The sequence below is a fragment of the Procambarus clarkii genome, chromosome 80 (genome assembly GCF_040958095.1).
Source record: "Procambarus clarkii isolate CNS0578487 chromosome 80, FALCON_Pclarkii_2.0, whole genome shotgun sequence".
In the NCBI taxonomy this organism is placed as follows: Eukaryota; Metazoa; Arthropoda; class Malacostraca; order Decapoda; family Cambaridae; genus Procambarus; species Procambarus clarkii.
The window spans coordinates 6,610,865-6,626,970 of NC_091229.1; the positions used below are offsets into that span (position 1 = coordinate 6,610,865).

At 40.1% G+C, this 16,106-nt stretch overlaps 1 protein-coding gene across 1 annotated transcript in view; it reads right to left on the bottom strand.

Annotated features, from left to right (window-relative positions):
- LOC138357815 (filaggrin-like) overlaps window positions 1–15,655 on the bottom strand; it is a 106,224-nt gene extending 90,569 nt beyond the window's left edge. The window contains exons 1-2 of the mRNA XM_069314992.1: window positions 15,013–15,655; window positions 13,730–14,059 (exon numbers count right to left, since the gene is read on the bottom strand). Of these exons, the coding sequence (XP_069171093.1) occupies window positions 13,730–14,059; window positions 15,013–15,655 (973 nt within the window). The remainder of the gene's footprint in view (window positions 1–13,729; window positions 14,060–15,012) is intronic.
- Window positions 15,656–16,106: the final 451 nt, after the last annotated feature.

Here is a 16,106-nt window from a genome sequence, read left to right on the forward strand (position 1 = left end):
TACACCCGCATCCTCTTCCTGAATTTCATCTCCCCACCCCTCTACCTCCCCCATCCTTTCCAATCCCTATGGACATCAAAGCTAAAGTTTATAATTTAAGCAACTGACATATATGGAGGGCTAGTGTGACAATTGATATGTTTATCCTACACATAACCCCGTCTCCCCCATCCAATGGGCAGCGGTGGATAGGTTACAATCAAGTCGTTTTTTGCGTTTCATTCAGAGATTAGATCTTATTGGGTGAGGAAAGATATTCATATTTAAAACAAGGCTTCTTGGCTGATGCTCTCCATTGATGGAAAATATACAACCTTTTGAAAATCAATGTTAGTGTGATCTAGATATTATAATTAACGAAAATATTTATGTCATCAGAAAGGTAGAAATATAGGCTACATTTAAAATCCTTTGTCATAAATATAACTGAAGTGAAAACGAAGATATATGCGTTTTGGTAGTTACTTGATGGCTAGCTCTGAGAGTGTGAAGCCCTGCACACCAGCCAATAAATTGTATAATTGGTTTCCATATATTTTAATTAATCTTAAAAATCTATATGTCAGAAGAAAGGAAGATGTAGCCGTTAATGTGACAACATTTAAAAATATATATCTCTTAAGTTAAATAAATAATACCACCTTATCGCCGGTGTCCGGACACATGAAAACTACCTAGGTATCAGTATCCAGCCAGGCGGGGATCACAGGCTGCACAATACTGATAAATTATGTAATGCACTACTTGTGGTCGATCTCGAACCCATTTATGATGTGACGACTTATAGTGAATTTTGTAACTAGCTCATCAAGATTGTAACTTGCTTAGCTAAATGAATTGTGGGGTTCGGTCCATTCATTTTCTTTCTTTATTATGCACCCCATAATACACATCCCGTGGGCGGTGGTGTAAAGGATTACAGAGGCACATAATCGGTTCAGGAACTGAACCCTCTAGTTCGTTTAGCTAAGCAAATAACAATCTTTTGACGTTAGTTACAAAATTATTAATGTACACATACTTATGCATACATGTACATATTCATATGTATACATATATACATACACATACATATTTAATCACCCACACAAATACACACATCAGTAATCTTTTGTGTCACAAGTGATTCAACAAGAGGCTCACAACAGTCACTATACAAGGCACTTTAGATCTATGAGGAGTCGCACAGTTACTAGTCTTGCTCCACACCCACCCAACTGGGCGGCAGCTTTACAGTTACCTGGTGTTATTCTTCACCTATATCTTTTTCTGGTTAAACCCTATTTACATTATGCAGTTCAGGTTTCGTCGCCATACTATAGTTTTTAGTTTAGTTAATTTTTCACATAATGGGTTCAGGGACTGAACACAATTTATTTATCTAAGCAAGTTACAATCGTGAGGAGCTAGCCACAAAATTCATAACACATCGTCACATCAACAACATGTGTTCGAGATTGACCACAAGTACAGTTGCTAAATTAAGCAAATGCCATATGTGGAGAGCTAGTGTCACAATTGATATGTTTGTCCTGCACATTTCCACAGTAGTTTGCTTGGGTTCTTTTAATCATCTTAGATATCATTGAAGAGAACCTCCTAGGTACTATACTGTATATATACTGGTAAGAAGTATAATAATCCTGAGAAATCGTGTAAATTATGTTGTACGAGTGCTTCCAGTTAAGTAATATAGTTCATTTGTGTGCGCGTGCTTGAAGAGGATATGTTATCCATCCCCACCCCCACCTTGTAAATATTTGTGGGTTTCAGACCATACGGCCGCGGCTTACCCTCTCCGCGGTCGAGGGTAAGATCACTGGACTGGATGTATATACCCAGTATTACAAGTAAACATTAGCAATAACAATTATGGAAAGCTCCTTCACCTATACATAGACAAGAGACTGAACTTCAGCACCCACATACAACACATAAGGGGATGCTCTGAGAGAGAGAGAGGGAGAGTAAAAATATCCACTGAGGTCTGATTAAGTCCTTTTGGGGACCTTAATCATTAAGACGTTCAATGATTAACGCAAAGTGAAGTGTATTCAGATGGTATATTGACAACATTCAACATATTTCATAATGACCTAGTAGTACTTGGTGCACAAATACTTTTTCCAAAGGAATCGCAAAATAATTAAACACAACTGTACCGTAAAGTGTTATATATTTATTTCAGTTTGAACAATTTTTAACATTAAAGGATAAATCCTTTAATTGGTTGAAATTGGTTTTAACATTCGAAATCTAATTTGTTGATGTTAAATAATATAAGGTTCAAATTTATTAAGATATATACTTTAAAAACTATTTCTATTTGAAATTTAAATAACATAAAAAGAGTACAGAATATAACAAATACCGACTATATAAAAGACCTGACACTTGCAGCACTTAATTATGCTATTGTAACACATTGAAAGTAATAACATTATTTGATTCAGCAAAGCATTTGGTAAGGTTATAATAATACTAATAATAATAATAATAATAATGTATTAATTAAGTATTTTAAATTATAATTCACAACTTGCTAGCGCACAAGAAACAAATCCACGAATCATCATTACATTCTGTAACACCTACACATGATCCATGGTTTCAAATATTGCAACGGTCACAGCATACCATCAGCTTCAAATCATTTGGCTTTCTGCAAATGCAGTACACTTCCATCGAGCATGACCGGATGATTCGTTTTCTTCTCAGTGTCTGAGCTGCAGGGAATGAGATGAGACACTTTTCTTTAAAGTTCTCTTGAAGATGTTGTCTCATTCTGCACATCATACGAGGTTCACCGGATCTACACCACTTGCAAGTAATGCAGCAAACGCCACAGCATATACCCCACTCATACTTGAGTCCCTGTGTCTGCTGACATTCATTATATTGCATATCAGCTTATCATCCTGGCAATTAGCAAGAGCACACAAGATAACTGCAGTAGATTTGGATGGTAATTTATGCCTGGTGTCGTATATGTTAATTTGTCCAGTTACTCCAATGTTGGAAACGTTGATGGTTGGTGACCCAGTGACAGCCATCAACTTGGATAATTTGAATAAATTCATCAATTGTAACTGGCCAGGAGAGGTCCCGCTACAACGCTGGGTCATGAAGGCCTTCTACGCTTGGCACAGTTTGTTTGATGAGGTCACATGCAGATTTTATATGAAGGTCAGAGAGCTGTACATTTGTTCCAATGTTCATTATCTCGTCTTCTGTTAAATAATTTAACATTGTCGAATGTGAAGCACTATTATCACGCTCCTTATTGTTGGATTGGTGTGAGGAGTGGCAGTGATTGGTGCAGTTTATTTTTTCTTTAAATAGGGACATATATTTGTACTGCAGATACCAGTACAGTTGCACCGTTTCTTTATATATTTTATACTTGGGTTAGCAAGGCGAGACGCTTCTTTAACGTGATACTGTTGGTATCAAATAGAAATAGTTTTTAATGTATGTATCCTAATAAATTTGAACCTTATATTATTTAACATCAACAAATTAGATTTCGAATGTTAAAACCAATTTCAACCAATTAAAGAATTTATCCTTTAATGTTAAAAATTGTTCAAACTGAAATAAAAATATAACACAGTACGGTACAGTTGTGTTTGCCTGCCACAGCCTTGAGCGCACGGAGCCTCTCTCTACATTGGCGACCCAGTCTGGCTAAAACATTGCGGTACAGTAGAACCTCAAGACCAAGGTATTTGTATCTAGTAACATAGTCGAGCAGAGAGCCATCATCCAACTGCATTTTGCGAACGGCCCCACCCCGTCTGGGTGGGTGTCGGTTCAGGATCTTTGTTTTCTCTACTGAGATGACTAAGCATAGTTCCTGACATGTGTACAATACAGAGTTCAGAATATTTTGGGTGTTGGTATACCCATTGGTGTGGATCAGTATATCATCCACATAGCTAAAGATGTGTTCGCTGGACCTTCTAGTTACTAAGTTTAAAAGTGCATTGATTAACACATTGAACAGAGTACGACTGAGGACACCTCCCTGTGGAGTGCCAAGTTCAAAATCTCTCGTTACACGCCTATGCCCTTGGAACATTACAGATGACTTCCTGTTGGATAGATAGCCTCTTATCCACCGTAGAAGCCATCCTCCAATATTCATTTTAGCAAGTTCTCTCAGAATGACGTGTGGGTTAGCAATGTCAAAGGCTGACTTAAGATCTAGGAAAGTGGTATATGAGCTATCAGTATGCAGGGTGAGGAATGTGGTAATACAGTGATGTACACTCTTTCCATGCGTAAAGCCATATATCTGGGGAGACACCATATTATTAATTTTGTAAAGGAGACGGTTGAGAACCATCCTCTCAAGACACTTATAGAGACAACTAGTGAGGGAGATTGGGCGAAAAGCACTCGGCTGGTGAGGTTTAGGAATGGGAATAATAACACTGTTGGTCCATGACTTAGAAAGCTCCCCAGTTACATAGCTCATATTATACAATTGAAGCAAGGGATTCCCTGGAACTAGCAGAAGCATATGCAGTATGCCGTAAGTAACTCCATCCTCCCCGGGTGATGTAGCTTTGCCTTTATGTAGAGCAGAATCTAGTTCGTATTCAGTAAAAAGCATGTCACAGTCATCCTCTTGATGACGCATGAAGTCAAGGAGCCTGGCCCTATCAGTATATCTATTATTTAATTCATTCTGTGAGGGTAGAGGAAGACTGTCAAAGCTGGAAGTCGTGGCCCAAGCATCAACAAGCTCATTTGCTCTGTGCAGAGGATTAGGGTACGAGATCTCTGCAGCATTTTTCCCATTGACCTTGTTGATATCCTTCCATGCCCGACTAAGTGGCGTGTGAGAATTGAGACCACGGACAAAAGTTTCCCAGTCTGTCTGCCGCAGCTCCACCATACGTTCCCTGGCCTTAGCCAGAGCCGCTTGAAAGAGCCGAAGCATTTCAGCAGTGCGGGTCCTTCTACAAGGTAGTCCAATTATTCTGGCAGTGCGTTTTAGTGTATGCAATTTAGAATCATTATAATAAACATAAGTGCTATGACCAGTGTAATTTGGGTTACGTGGCCTGGACGATGGATCAAGTGATTCTATAAACTGCTCGATAGTACCTGCGAGCTCATTGTTATAAGCGTCAACTGATGAAGGCTCAGATGAACTGCACTAATCTGACACATGAGCAACAAGATTGTCTCGTTGATCGATGGGCACACCCAGCCTCTTCCGCTTGAACACTCCGCCGGGGAAGATAGAGCTGCCAATGCTTACAGTGGCTAATATGGGGAGATGATCAGACGCCATATCTGGCACTATTGACGAGGCACAGACGGTGTGGGATACGTTGAAACCGAGACATAGATGAAGAATACCCCCGTAGATATTCGTCGGTTCAAGGTCACCCACAACCTGTGCATCATCGTGACTACCTAATAGTGACAACAGTTGGTTGCCGTTACGATTATTGAACTGCGAATTACCCATATTCCTATGCCTAGCGTTATAATCACCTATAATGATGGTAGGCTCAGTCTGAATACAGATAGGAAGGTCAGCATAATTAAAGTTACAAGGAGTTGATTATTTAGTACATAGGTGTTTTTCTCTTTAATTGGATGATAGAGGGGGAGTCTTTATCGTGATTGGGAATACATACATACATACACACATACATACATACATACATACATACATACATACATACATACATACATACATACATACATACATACATACATACATGCGTACATTTTTGAGATATATACAAGAGTTGTTACATTCTTGTACAGCCACTAGTACGCGTAGCGTTTCGGGCAAGTCCTTAATCCTATGGTCCCTGGAATACGATCCCCTGCCGCGAAGAATCGTTTTTTCATCCAAGTACACATTTTACTGTTGCGTTAAACAGAGGCTACAGTTAAGGAATTGCGCCCAGAAAATCCTCCCCGGCCAGGATACGAACCCATGACATAGCGCTCGCGGAACGCCAGGCGAGTGTCTTACTACTACACCACGGAGACCACATATATACATACATCCATACATACATGCATGCGTACATACATACATCCATCCATCCATCCATGCATACATGCATACATACATGCATACATACATACATACATACATACATACATACATACATACATACATACATACATACATACATACATACATACATACATACATACATACACGTCCAGTCAGCATATAGCTATTTCTGGACAAAATCCAATACAGTTTATATTGGTGAGACGCCACTGTGAGGAGGAGTTTAAATATCACAGGAACTATAGGTTAATGTGTGACATAGGTGAGGTTAGATGAGGCATCTATAAGCATCAGCTGGAGGCTGATGGAGTGTTGTGGAGGCTGGTGGTACTATGCCCAGATGTTGGAGGGTGAATTTGACTCTCCCATTCTCCCTCCCTCCCCCCCCCCCACATTGACCGCAGTACGTCTAAGGTTACTTTCCACTCTCGCTTACCAAGGGTATAAAACACACACATATGCATCAGATTCTTAACTTACAATATTTATGATTTACCAATTTATGTTACTACACTGACTCTCAATTTCACAATATTGTATAAACTTTGATGAATCGCTAGTCTATGGGTCATCCAATAATGTTAGCAGACTTCTAGATGTTACCACTGCTAGGTTTAGGCTCGGCTACAAGTACCTCTGGGAGTTTGTAACATCTGATGATGTAGATTTGACTAAATGTAAACTCTGTCAGCAGATCTATTCGCATACTTTGCGTCATTATATAATGGAATGTGAAAAAATCGCGGAATTTAAAGATAACAACATCAATAGTGTCCATGAAATGTGTAAGTACTTCATTCATAATGATGTGCTGCCCGAAATCTTAGCGAAGTATCCAAAATTTGCTTACTGTAGGTAATGCATGCACATGACTGTAAAGCTGCCGCCCAGTTGAGTAAGTGTGCAGCACATGACTGTAAAGCTGCAGCCCAGTTGGGTGGGTATGGAGCACATGACTGTAGAGCTGCCGCTCTACAAGCTGATGGTATGCTGTGACCGTTGCAATATTTGAAACCATGGATCATGTGTAGGTGTTACAGAATGTAATGATGATTCGTGGATTTGTTTCTTGTGCGCTAGCAAGTTGTGAATTATAATTTAAAATACTTAATTAATACATTATTATTATTATTATTATTAGTATTATTATAACCTTACCAAATGCTTTGCTGAATCAAATAATGTTATTACTTTCAATGTGTTACAATAGCATAATTAAGTGCTGCAAGTGTCAGGTCTTTTATATAGTCGGTATTTGTTATATTCTGTACTCTTTTTATGTTATTTAAATTTCAAATAGAAATAGTTTTTAAAGTATATATCTTAATAAATTTGAACCTTATATTATTTAACATCAACAAATTAGATTTCGAATGTTAAAACCAATTTCAACCAATTAAAGGATTTATCCTTTAATGTTAAAAATTGTTCAAACTGAAATAAATATATAACACTTTACGGTACAGTTGTGTTTAATTATTTTGCGATTCCTTTGGAAAAAGTATTTGTGCACCAAGTACTACTAGGTCATTATGAAATATGTTGAATGTTGTCAATATACCATCTGAATACACTTCACTTTGCGTTAATCATTGAACGTCCTAATGATTAAGGTCCCCAAAAGGACTTAATCAGACCTCAGTGGATATTTTTACTCTCCCTCTCTCTCTCTCAGAGCATCCCCTTATGTGTTGTATGTGGGTGCTGAAGTTCAGTCTCTTGTCTATGTATAGGTGAAGGAGCTTTCCATAATTGTTATTGCTAATGTTTACTTGTAATACTGGGTATATACATCCAGTCCAGTGATCTTACCCTCGACCGCGGAGAGGGTAAGCCGCGGCCGTATGGTCTGAAACCCACAAATATTTACAAGGTGGGGGTGGGGATGGATAACATATCCTCTTCAAGCACGCGCACACAAATGAACTATATTACTTAACTGGAAGCACTCGTACAACATAATTTACACGATTTCTCAGGATTATTATACTTCTTACCAGTATATATACAGTATAGTACCTAGGAGGTTCTCTTCAATGATATCTAAGATGATTAAAAGAACCCAAGCAAACTACTGTGGAAATGTGCAGGACAAACATATCAATTGTGACACTAGCTCTCCACATATGGCATTTGCTTAATTTAGCAACTGTACTTGTGGTCAATCTCGAACACATGTTGTTGCTGTGACGATGTGTTATGAATTTTGTGGCTAGCTCCTCACGATTGTAACTTGCTTAGATAAATAAATTGTGTTCAGTCCCTGAACCCATTATGTGAAAAATTAACTAAACTAAAAACTATAGTATGGCGACGAAACCTGAACTGCATAATGTAAATAGGGTTTAACCAGAAAAAGATATAGGTGAAGAATAACACCAGGTAACTGTAAAGCTGCCGCCCAGTTGGGTGGGTGTGGAGCAAGACTAGTAACTGTGCGACTCCTCATAGATCTAAAGTGCCTTGTAAAGTGACTGTTGTGAGCCTCTTGTTGAATCACTTGTGACACAAAAGATTACTGATGTGTGTATTTGTGTGGGTGATTAAATATGTATGTGTATGTATATATGTATACATATGAATATGTACATGTATGCATAAGTATGTGTACATTAATAATTTTGTAACTAACGTCAAAAGATTGTTATTTGCTTAGCTAAACGAACTAGAGGGTTCAGTTCCTGAACCGATTATGTGCCTCTGTAATCCTTTACACCACCGCCCACGGGATGTGTATTATGGGGTGCATAATAAAGAAAGAAAATGAATGGACCGAACCCCACAATTCATTTAGCTAAGCAAGTTACAATCTTGATGAGCTAGTTACAAAATTCACTATAAGTCGTCACATCATAAATGGGTTCGAGATCGACCACAAGTAGTGCATTACATAATTTATCAGTATTGTGCAGCCTGTGATCCCCGCCTGGCTGGATACTGATACCTAGGTAGTTTTCATGTGTCCGGACACCGGCGATAAGGTGGTATTATTTATTTAACTTAAGAGATATATATTTTTAAATGTTGTCACATTAACGGCTACATTTTCCTTTCTTCTAACATATAGATTTTTAAGATTAATTAAAATATATGGAGACCAATTATACAATTTATTAGCTGGTGTACAGGGCTTCACACTCTCAGAGCTAGCCATCAAGTAACTATCAAAACGCATATATCTTCGTTTTCACTTCAGTTATATTTATGACAAAGGATTTTAAATGTAGCCTATATTTCTACCTTTCTTATGACATAAGTACTTTCGTTAATTACAATATCTAGATCAAACTAACATTGATTTTCAAAAGGTTGTATATTTTCCATCAATGGAGAGCATCAGCCAAGAAGCCTTCTTTAAAATATGAATATCTTTCCTCACCCAATAAGATCTAATCTCTGAATAAAACGCAAAAAACGACTTGATTGTAACCTATCCACTGCTGCCCATTGGATGGGGAAGAGGGGGTTATGTGTAGGATAAACATATCAATTGTGACACTAGCCCTCCATATATGTCAGTTGCTTAAATTATAAACTGATCTTGTGGTCGGTCTCGAGCCCGTTGTTGATGTGACAATGTGCATTGACTTTAGTAACTAGCTTATCAAGATTATAACTTGCTTGGCTATATGAATTGTGGGGCTGTCCCTGAGCCCATTATGGGCCTCTGTAACACTCCACTATCGCTCATAGGATGGGTATGGGGAGCATAATAAATGAACTAAACTAAGCTCTGCCTTTTTGATAACATATACAATTATAAGCTTTATTAGTGAATCTCAATTAATTAAACAATATATCACAGAGCCTGTAGGGTTCGGCGAGATGAGCGAAGAGACATGGGAGATTTTACATAAGTACAGTACATGGTAGTTTAAGTTGCGAACGCATGTCAACGAATAACGAGTATATATAACAACACTATTGTCCTATGAAGTCGATTTAACTTCCAAATATATATTTTTTAATAAATGTTAAATGTTTTCTGGCTAGTTATGTTAGATTTTATTAAAAATACGTATTCTACTTGTTAACATTATAATTTAAATTTGTGATAATTTGTGCAGAGAAGTGCGACAACTGGATATGCCAACAAACACTTTTCAAACAACGATATATCTTGGATAAGTCGCTCCACAACATTGACGCTTAGACCGTCGACTTCCTTTGAGGCTACTTATTTACTGATTTCATAATGAAATTATATTACTTTGAATTAAATATATGTTTTCTCATGTTCTGCATTCAGCACCCACATTATAGTGAGTAAATATACCATATTACATCATTACTTAAATAATGCTAGGAGGGTTTGAGTAGCTTTGGGTCTTTAGTGGACAGAATCTCCAATAGTTGGGGCGAGAGTCGCCCCCATCTCTCTCGCCCGAGCAAGAGTCGAAACTTAATTTAAAATTGATATATCTTTGTTCTCGAACATGATATATTTCATTTGGTGCAATCATAATAATGTTCATATCTCGGTCTTTCTGGAGGCATATAAGATTTTAGGCTTTATTAGCGTATCTTAGTTAATTATACAATATATCGGCAAGTGCGTAGGCGTCTGCACTCCATGCCCGACAAGCTACTGAGTGCTACTATAAAAACATATGTATCTTCACTTGAGCTATAAATATGTATATTGTAATGTATTTAAAATGAAGCTCTTATTTCTATCTTGCTTAAGACATATAAAACATTTGTGTTTATTAACGAATTTACATGAAATAAACATTGATCTGAGAGAGAGTTGCTCTGTCGTTCAGTCTGTACGGGGTGGGAGCTCCATAAATTTTAAAATACATGTATCTTCATTAGAACTTTAAATATGTCTATGTTAAAGTGTTTAAAGTGAAGCTTATATGTCTGCCTTTCTTGAGACATATAAAACATTTGTGTTTATTAACGAATTCACGTGAAATAAAAATTGTTCTGAGAGAGAGTTGCTCAGTCGATCAATCTGTCCGGGGTCAAAGCTCGGCTATTATAAAAGTACACGTATCTTCGCTTTAAATTTAAATATGCCCATGGTAAGGTTTTTAGAATGTAGCTTATATTTATATCTTTCTTGTGACATATAAAACTCTTACGTTTATTAAGGAATCTGTGTGAAATAGGCATGGTTCCGAGATGAATGCTGCGGTTTTCGAGCTCGACGAGCGATGAAAACTGCCCCTTTTATAAAACTACAAATATCTTCGGTTTTACTTAAAATAATTGTCTGGTAGAGGTTTAACATATAGTTCGCGTTTTTGTCTTTTTCTGACTACTAAATAATTTTGGTTTTATAAGTCATCAAGAGGTTTTCAACAATATTTCACATGTATATCATGTGAACAATGTATTTCAACAATACAATACAACAAATACACATATTGGTACATTATTGCAAAGGCACTATACTATATATATATATATATATATATATATATATATATATATATATATATATATATATATATATGTATATATATATATATATATATATATATATATATATATATATATGTATATATATATATATATATATATATATATATATATATATATATATATATATATATATATACATATATATATATATATATATATATATATATATATATATATATATATATATATATATATATATATATATATATATATATATATATATTGTTGCAAGTCGAGCAACAAATATTTTACATTGAACAACAAATGAGATTAGAAAAGCAATATTGCCACCTCTGCTATACAGAAAAAAATAGACCCAAGACACACCCTGTGGGTAGTAATGGACCCCCATATTGACACTATGTGGGGTAGTGGACCCCATAATAACACTATGGGCGGTAGTGGACACTATACAAACACTATGGGTGGTAGTTGACTTCATAGCGACCCTGTGGGCGGTAGTGAACCCCCTGCCGACCCTGTGGGCGGCAGTGGACCCCCTACCGACCCTGTGGGCGGTAGTGGACCCCTACCGACCCTGTGGACCCCATACCGACCCTGTGGGTGACAGTGGACACCATACCGACCCTGTGGGTGGCAGTGGACACCATACCGACCCTGTGGGTTTCAGTGGACCCCATACGACCCTGTGGGCGGCATTTCACCCCCTACCAACTCTGTGGGCGGTAGTGGACCCTCTACCGACCCTGTGGGCGGCAGTGGACCCTATATACTAATCCTGTGGGCGATACTGGACCCTATACTCATCCTGTGGGCGGCAATGGACGCCATACACATCCAGTGGGTGTTATTGGACCCCATACTTATTCTGTGGGTGGTTGGAGCCCCATACCCATGCTATGGGTGATAGTGGACGCCATATTCATCCTGTGGGTGGTTATGAGCCCCATACCCATCCTGTCGGTGGTAGTGGACGCCATACACATCCAGTGGATGGTATTGGACCCCATACCCTTCCTGTGGGTGGAAGTGATCCCCAAGTTTGCAGTAGTTTACCCCATAAACATTCCAACATAACATCGTTTTCTGTTAGCGTTCCTACAAAACATTCTTTAAAGATTTTTAAAGCGCAAACTAAGGTATATAATATTGATTGGTGAAGCACTGTTATTCTATGTAATAATTTATAGTGCTTATTATAATTTACTAAGAACAACTAATATTTCTCAAAACAAAACTACGAGCCTTCAATAAGATGTAGCTGATCTGTAATATTCTAAGAGCATGGACAATAGTAGGTAAATTTCACAACCCACGTGGGACCTGAAAACTACAATTTTCATTATAATTGAACCAATCACGACTATTCTGCTATCTACGTTGATGGACGGGTACTGTGAGACGTAAATTGGTACGTGAGGAAGAGTTTCGACCTTGGAAAAAAAGGTAACTGGAATATATCACATATGTACTAAATCACATTCAACAATGTAGAGGTGACCCACGTGTTACAACAATAGTGCAGTAATATTTCACCTGGAACTGTCGTCGTAGGGAGAGGTAGGGCTGGTAGGGCAGGTGGAGCAAGTCTAGGCTCCTCAGGAAGGGTAGGACAGAGGGAATCAATGCCTCTTTAGGGGTCCTATGGGCACATATCCTAAGTGCCAGTGGTGCTGGGTAGGCGTCGTCCGCACGGGGTCACATGTAGTTCAAATCTGGCCCACTCGGCCTGCGCGGGTAGGCTGTGCGCCGTCGCCGTCCACCAATCAGGGCACAGCCCTGCCTATACTGTAAAATGTCTCCTTTGGCGGGCACTTTGAATGTGGTTCCCTCTACATTCCTCCCGTCCCTATAGAACAATGGGTATATTGGAGGGAAAATGTTTCACTATATATAACATGTCTTTTTGTAAAAAGTCTGGTTTCATGAATGGGTCCTATTACAATTATTACCCGTATTATCTTTGCACTGTACACGAACATTACAATTATTACCCCGTATTATCTTTGCACTATACACGAACATTACAATTATTACCAGTATTATCTTTGCACTATACACGAACTGTTTCAACATTGCATGCACTACACTATTCCGTTTCCTTTTTTCTTTTTTTTTTCTTTTCAGCTTCATTCTTAGGAATTTACTCTGTCCTAACAATATTCCTCGCACCGAAGCGCTGCTCCTTGAATGTGAGTCCTTTGACAGAGCAACCCTCTTCCCACATCTCACCCCCAGGATCCCAAGGGAAAGCAATTGGATCTATGCCTTCCAAGAACTGACCAAATGCTAGTTCATTCTTTATTTTCTTCTGAGCCCTCCTTTCCACATTGTGTCTTAACGGGCCCCACTTCCTGTGAGAATTTTGCTTCGCTTCTTGATCCAGACCTGTCTGTTCAGTAGTGGCATGGTCCCGAATTGCCACTTTTGTCCTGCATTGGATTCCTGAAGGGGCCTCACTTGACGAGTTCTCACTCAGCATAACCAAACTCTGCTGGTTGTACGTGTCTGATGTGCTAGTGTCCATGTCCACCCTGTCAGTGTGAGCCGAGATGTCTTCCACACCTCTAGACAATATCTGGTCAGCATCTTGCTCCGATGCCCCTCCTTGGCCTGTTATGCACTGGGTCGGATTTAGGCCGAATGAGCCGACCCGGCAGCGTTTAAAGACGAATTTTGGTCCTTAAATGAAACACGTGGCCTGTTGCCCGAGGTGTCCCCGTGCTGGCGGACTGCTTCCTCATCCCTTTCGGATTCCTCACAGTCCCGAGCAAAATGACCCTCTCTCCCACACCTGTAGCACTGAACAGGCCGCCTAGGGGATGGGCTACGGCGATGCTGTGGTGACATAAGAGCAACTGTAAGGTGCCTCAAAGTCTCACACACCTGGTCCAATCTCCCGTTGGTCTCTGAGATACCTGCTACCAAGGTGTCCAACTTCGCCTCCACGCCCATGGAAGATAAAGGATGCGAGCCCGCACTCGATGGTCGGCAAGTGTTGATTCCAAAACCTGAAGAGCTGGTAGCCGGTGACGTGCCTAGGGAGCTGGGAAGGGCGAGTGTCGAGCGCCGAGAAGCGTCATTACTCCTGGGTGGCCGCTCATACTGGGAGTACCTTCCCACTGCATTCACTCGCACTGCTGGACCTTGGGGCACTCGGTGATGGGAGTCGTATCCTTTGGAACCTGAGGAACCGTGGATCGCTATGGCATTGTGCTGGAAGGTTTGGGCCCGATCAATAGCCTCCTCCATGGAGGAGTTCCTCGCATTGGAAATGTATCCTGCCAGACTCTTATCCTGTAATCCCTGGCCAAATCTCATTACTGCGATTTGTTCCACTTCCCATCGTGGCACATGTTTGTAGGCCCGATGAGCCAAGTGATGGGCCCTATCTGCCCAATCAGCGATATCCTCTTCTGGTTCCTGCTGAGCCTGGTTAAACTTCATCATGGCTACATCCAGAACTTCCCTATCGCCAAATCGCTTGATCATCTTATGCATCATGCGATTATAATCGATCGGCGGTTCTCTGTCTAGTAAGTGATTGTAAAAATCACTCGTCTTACCCTTGAGGCACCACCCTAACTGTGTCAATAACGTAGGTCCGCTCCAGTCCTTTTCCGAGGCATAAGACGTGAAACGGCGGTAGAAGGTGGCCCAGTCTGACTTCCCGTCATAGTCCAACGCCCGAGGTGGTGTGCGGAAGGTCTCTTTCTGTTGGCGATTACCTGGTCGCCTGCTGCGGGATCGAGAGGCATCCGAATCGGAAGTCCGAGAGTTGTGTGACGAGTGTCGAGCTGGCCGTCTCCTTGATCGAGCCGATCGATGGTGGGAGGGGCTCCCCTGCCGAGTACCTTGCAGGCCACTAGCCCTGGAGTAAGCTGGTGACTGAGGTCGGCGTCCACGTTGTCTGCCCCTGGCGGCACCCCTAGAGGAACGGCGGGTACCCGTTTCGCTGGACAAGGACGATGAACGACTTCCTGCTTCCTGACCTGTGGGCCCGGGGCCCTGTTGGGACGGGTCCACCTCAAACGATATAGCAGCCATCAACTCGGGTGTGGCCTGAAGGCGGTTGATATCATAAATGTTGTCCTCCGTGATCACGTGGCGATGCCAAAACTTGATAATGCGAGCGGCCAATGTATCTCCTACACCCGGTAGCAGCTGCAGCTCAGCAGCCGAAGCAGAGTTTATCTTGATTAGAGCCATTGTGCTGGTGTCGAAAGTTAAAGCTCAAATATATCGTGCCACACCTGGTAATAAGCCTTAGATCTGGGGCCAGGTGGGTTTCAAGCAACATGCAGCAACATTGGTATGCAGCAACACTGCACACTTAATTGGTACCTAAATCACTTGAGGCTTAGACAAAAACTGGGCACTTACTGCACTTGCAAAACTGGAAAATCTGATATGGCAGGCACTTTGAGGAACTTTAACAAGCAATGTGCCTGATTTTCATAAGCACTGGGCTGAGGGTTCTCAAAAACACTTTTTCAGGTGAACGTGGGGAACTGTGTGCAGGGCGGATCACCATCCACCTTAAATCTGGTATGAACACAAACTCACTGGCTTACTTAATGTATCTGTTCCCCTTGAGCCGTTACTTCTGTAGAAAGCCTAGAACAGGTTACGTCTAGCTAACAGTAGAAATGAGAAAGTA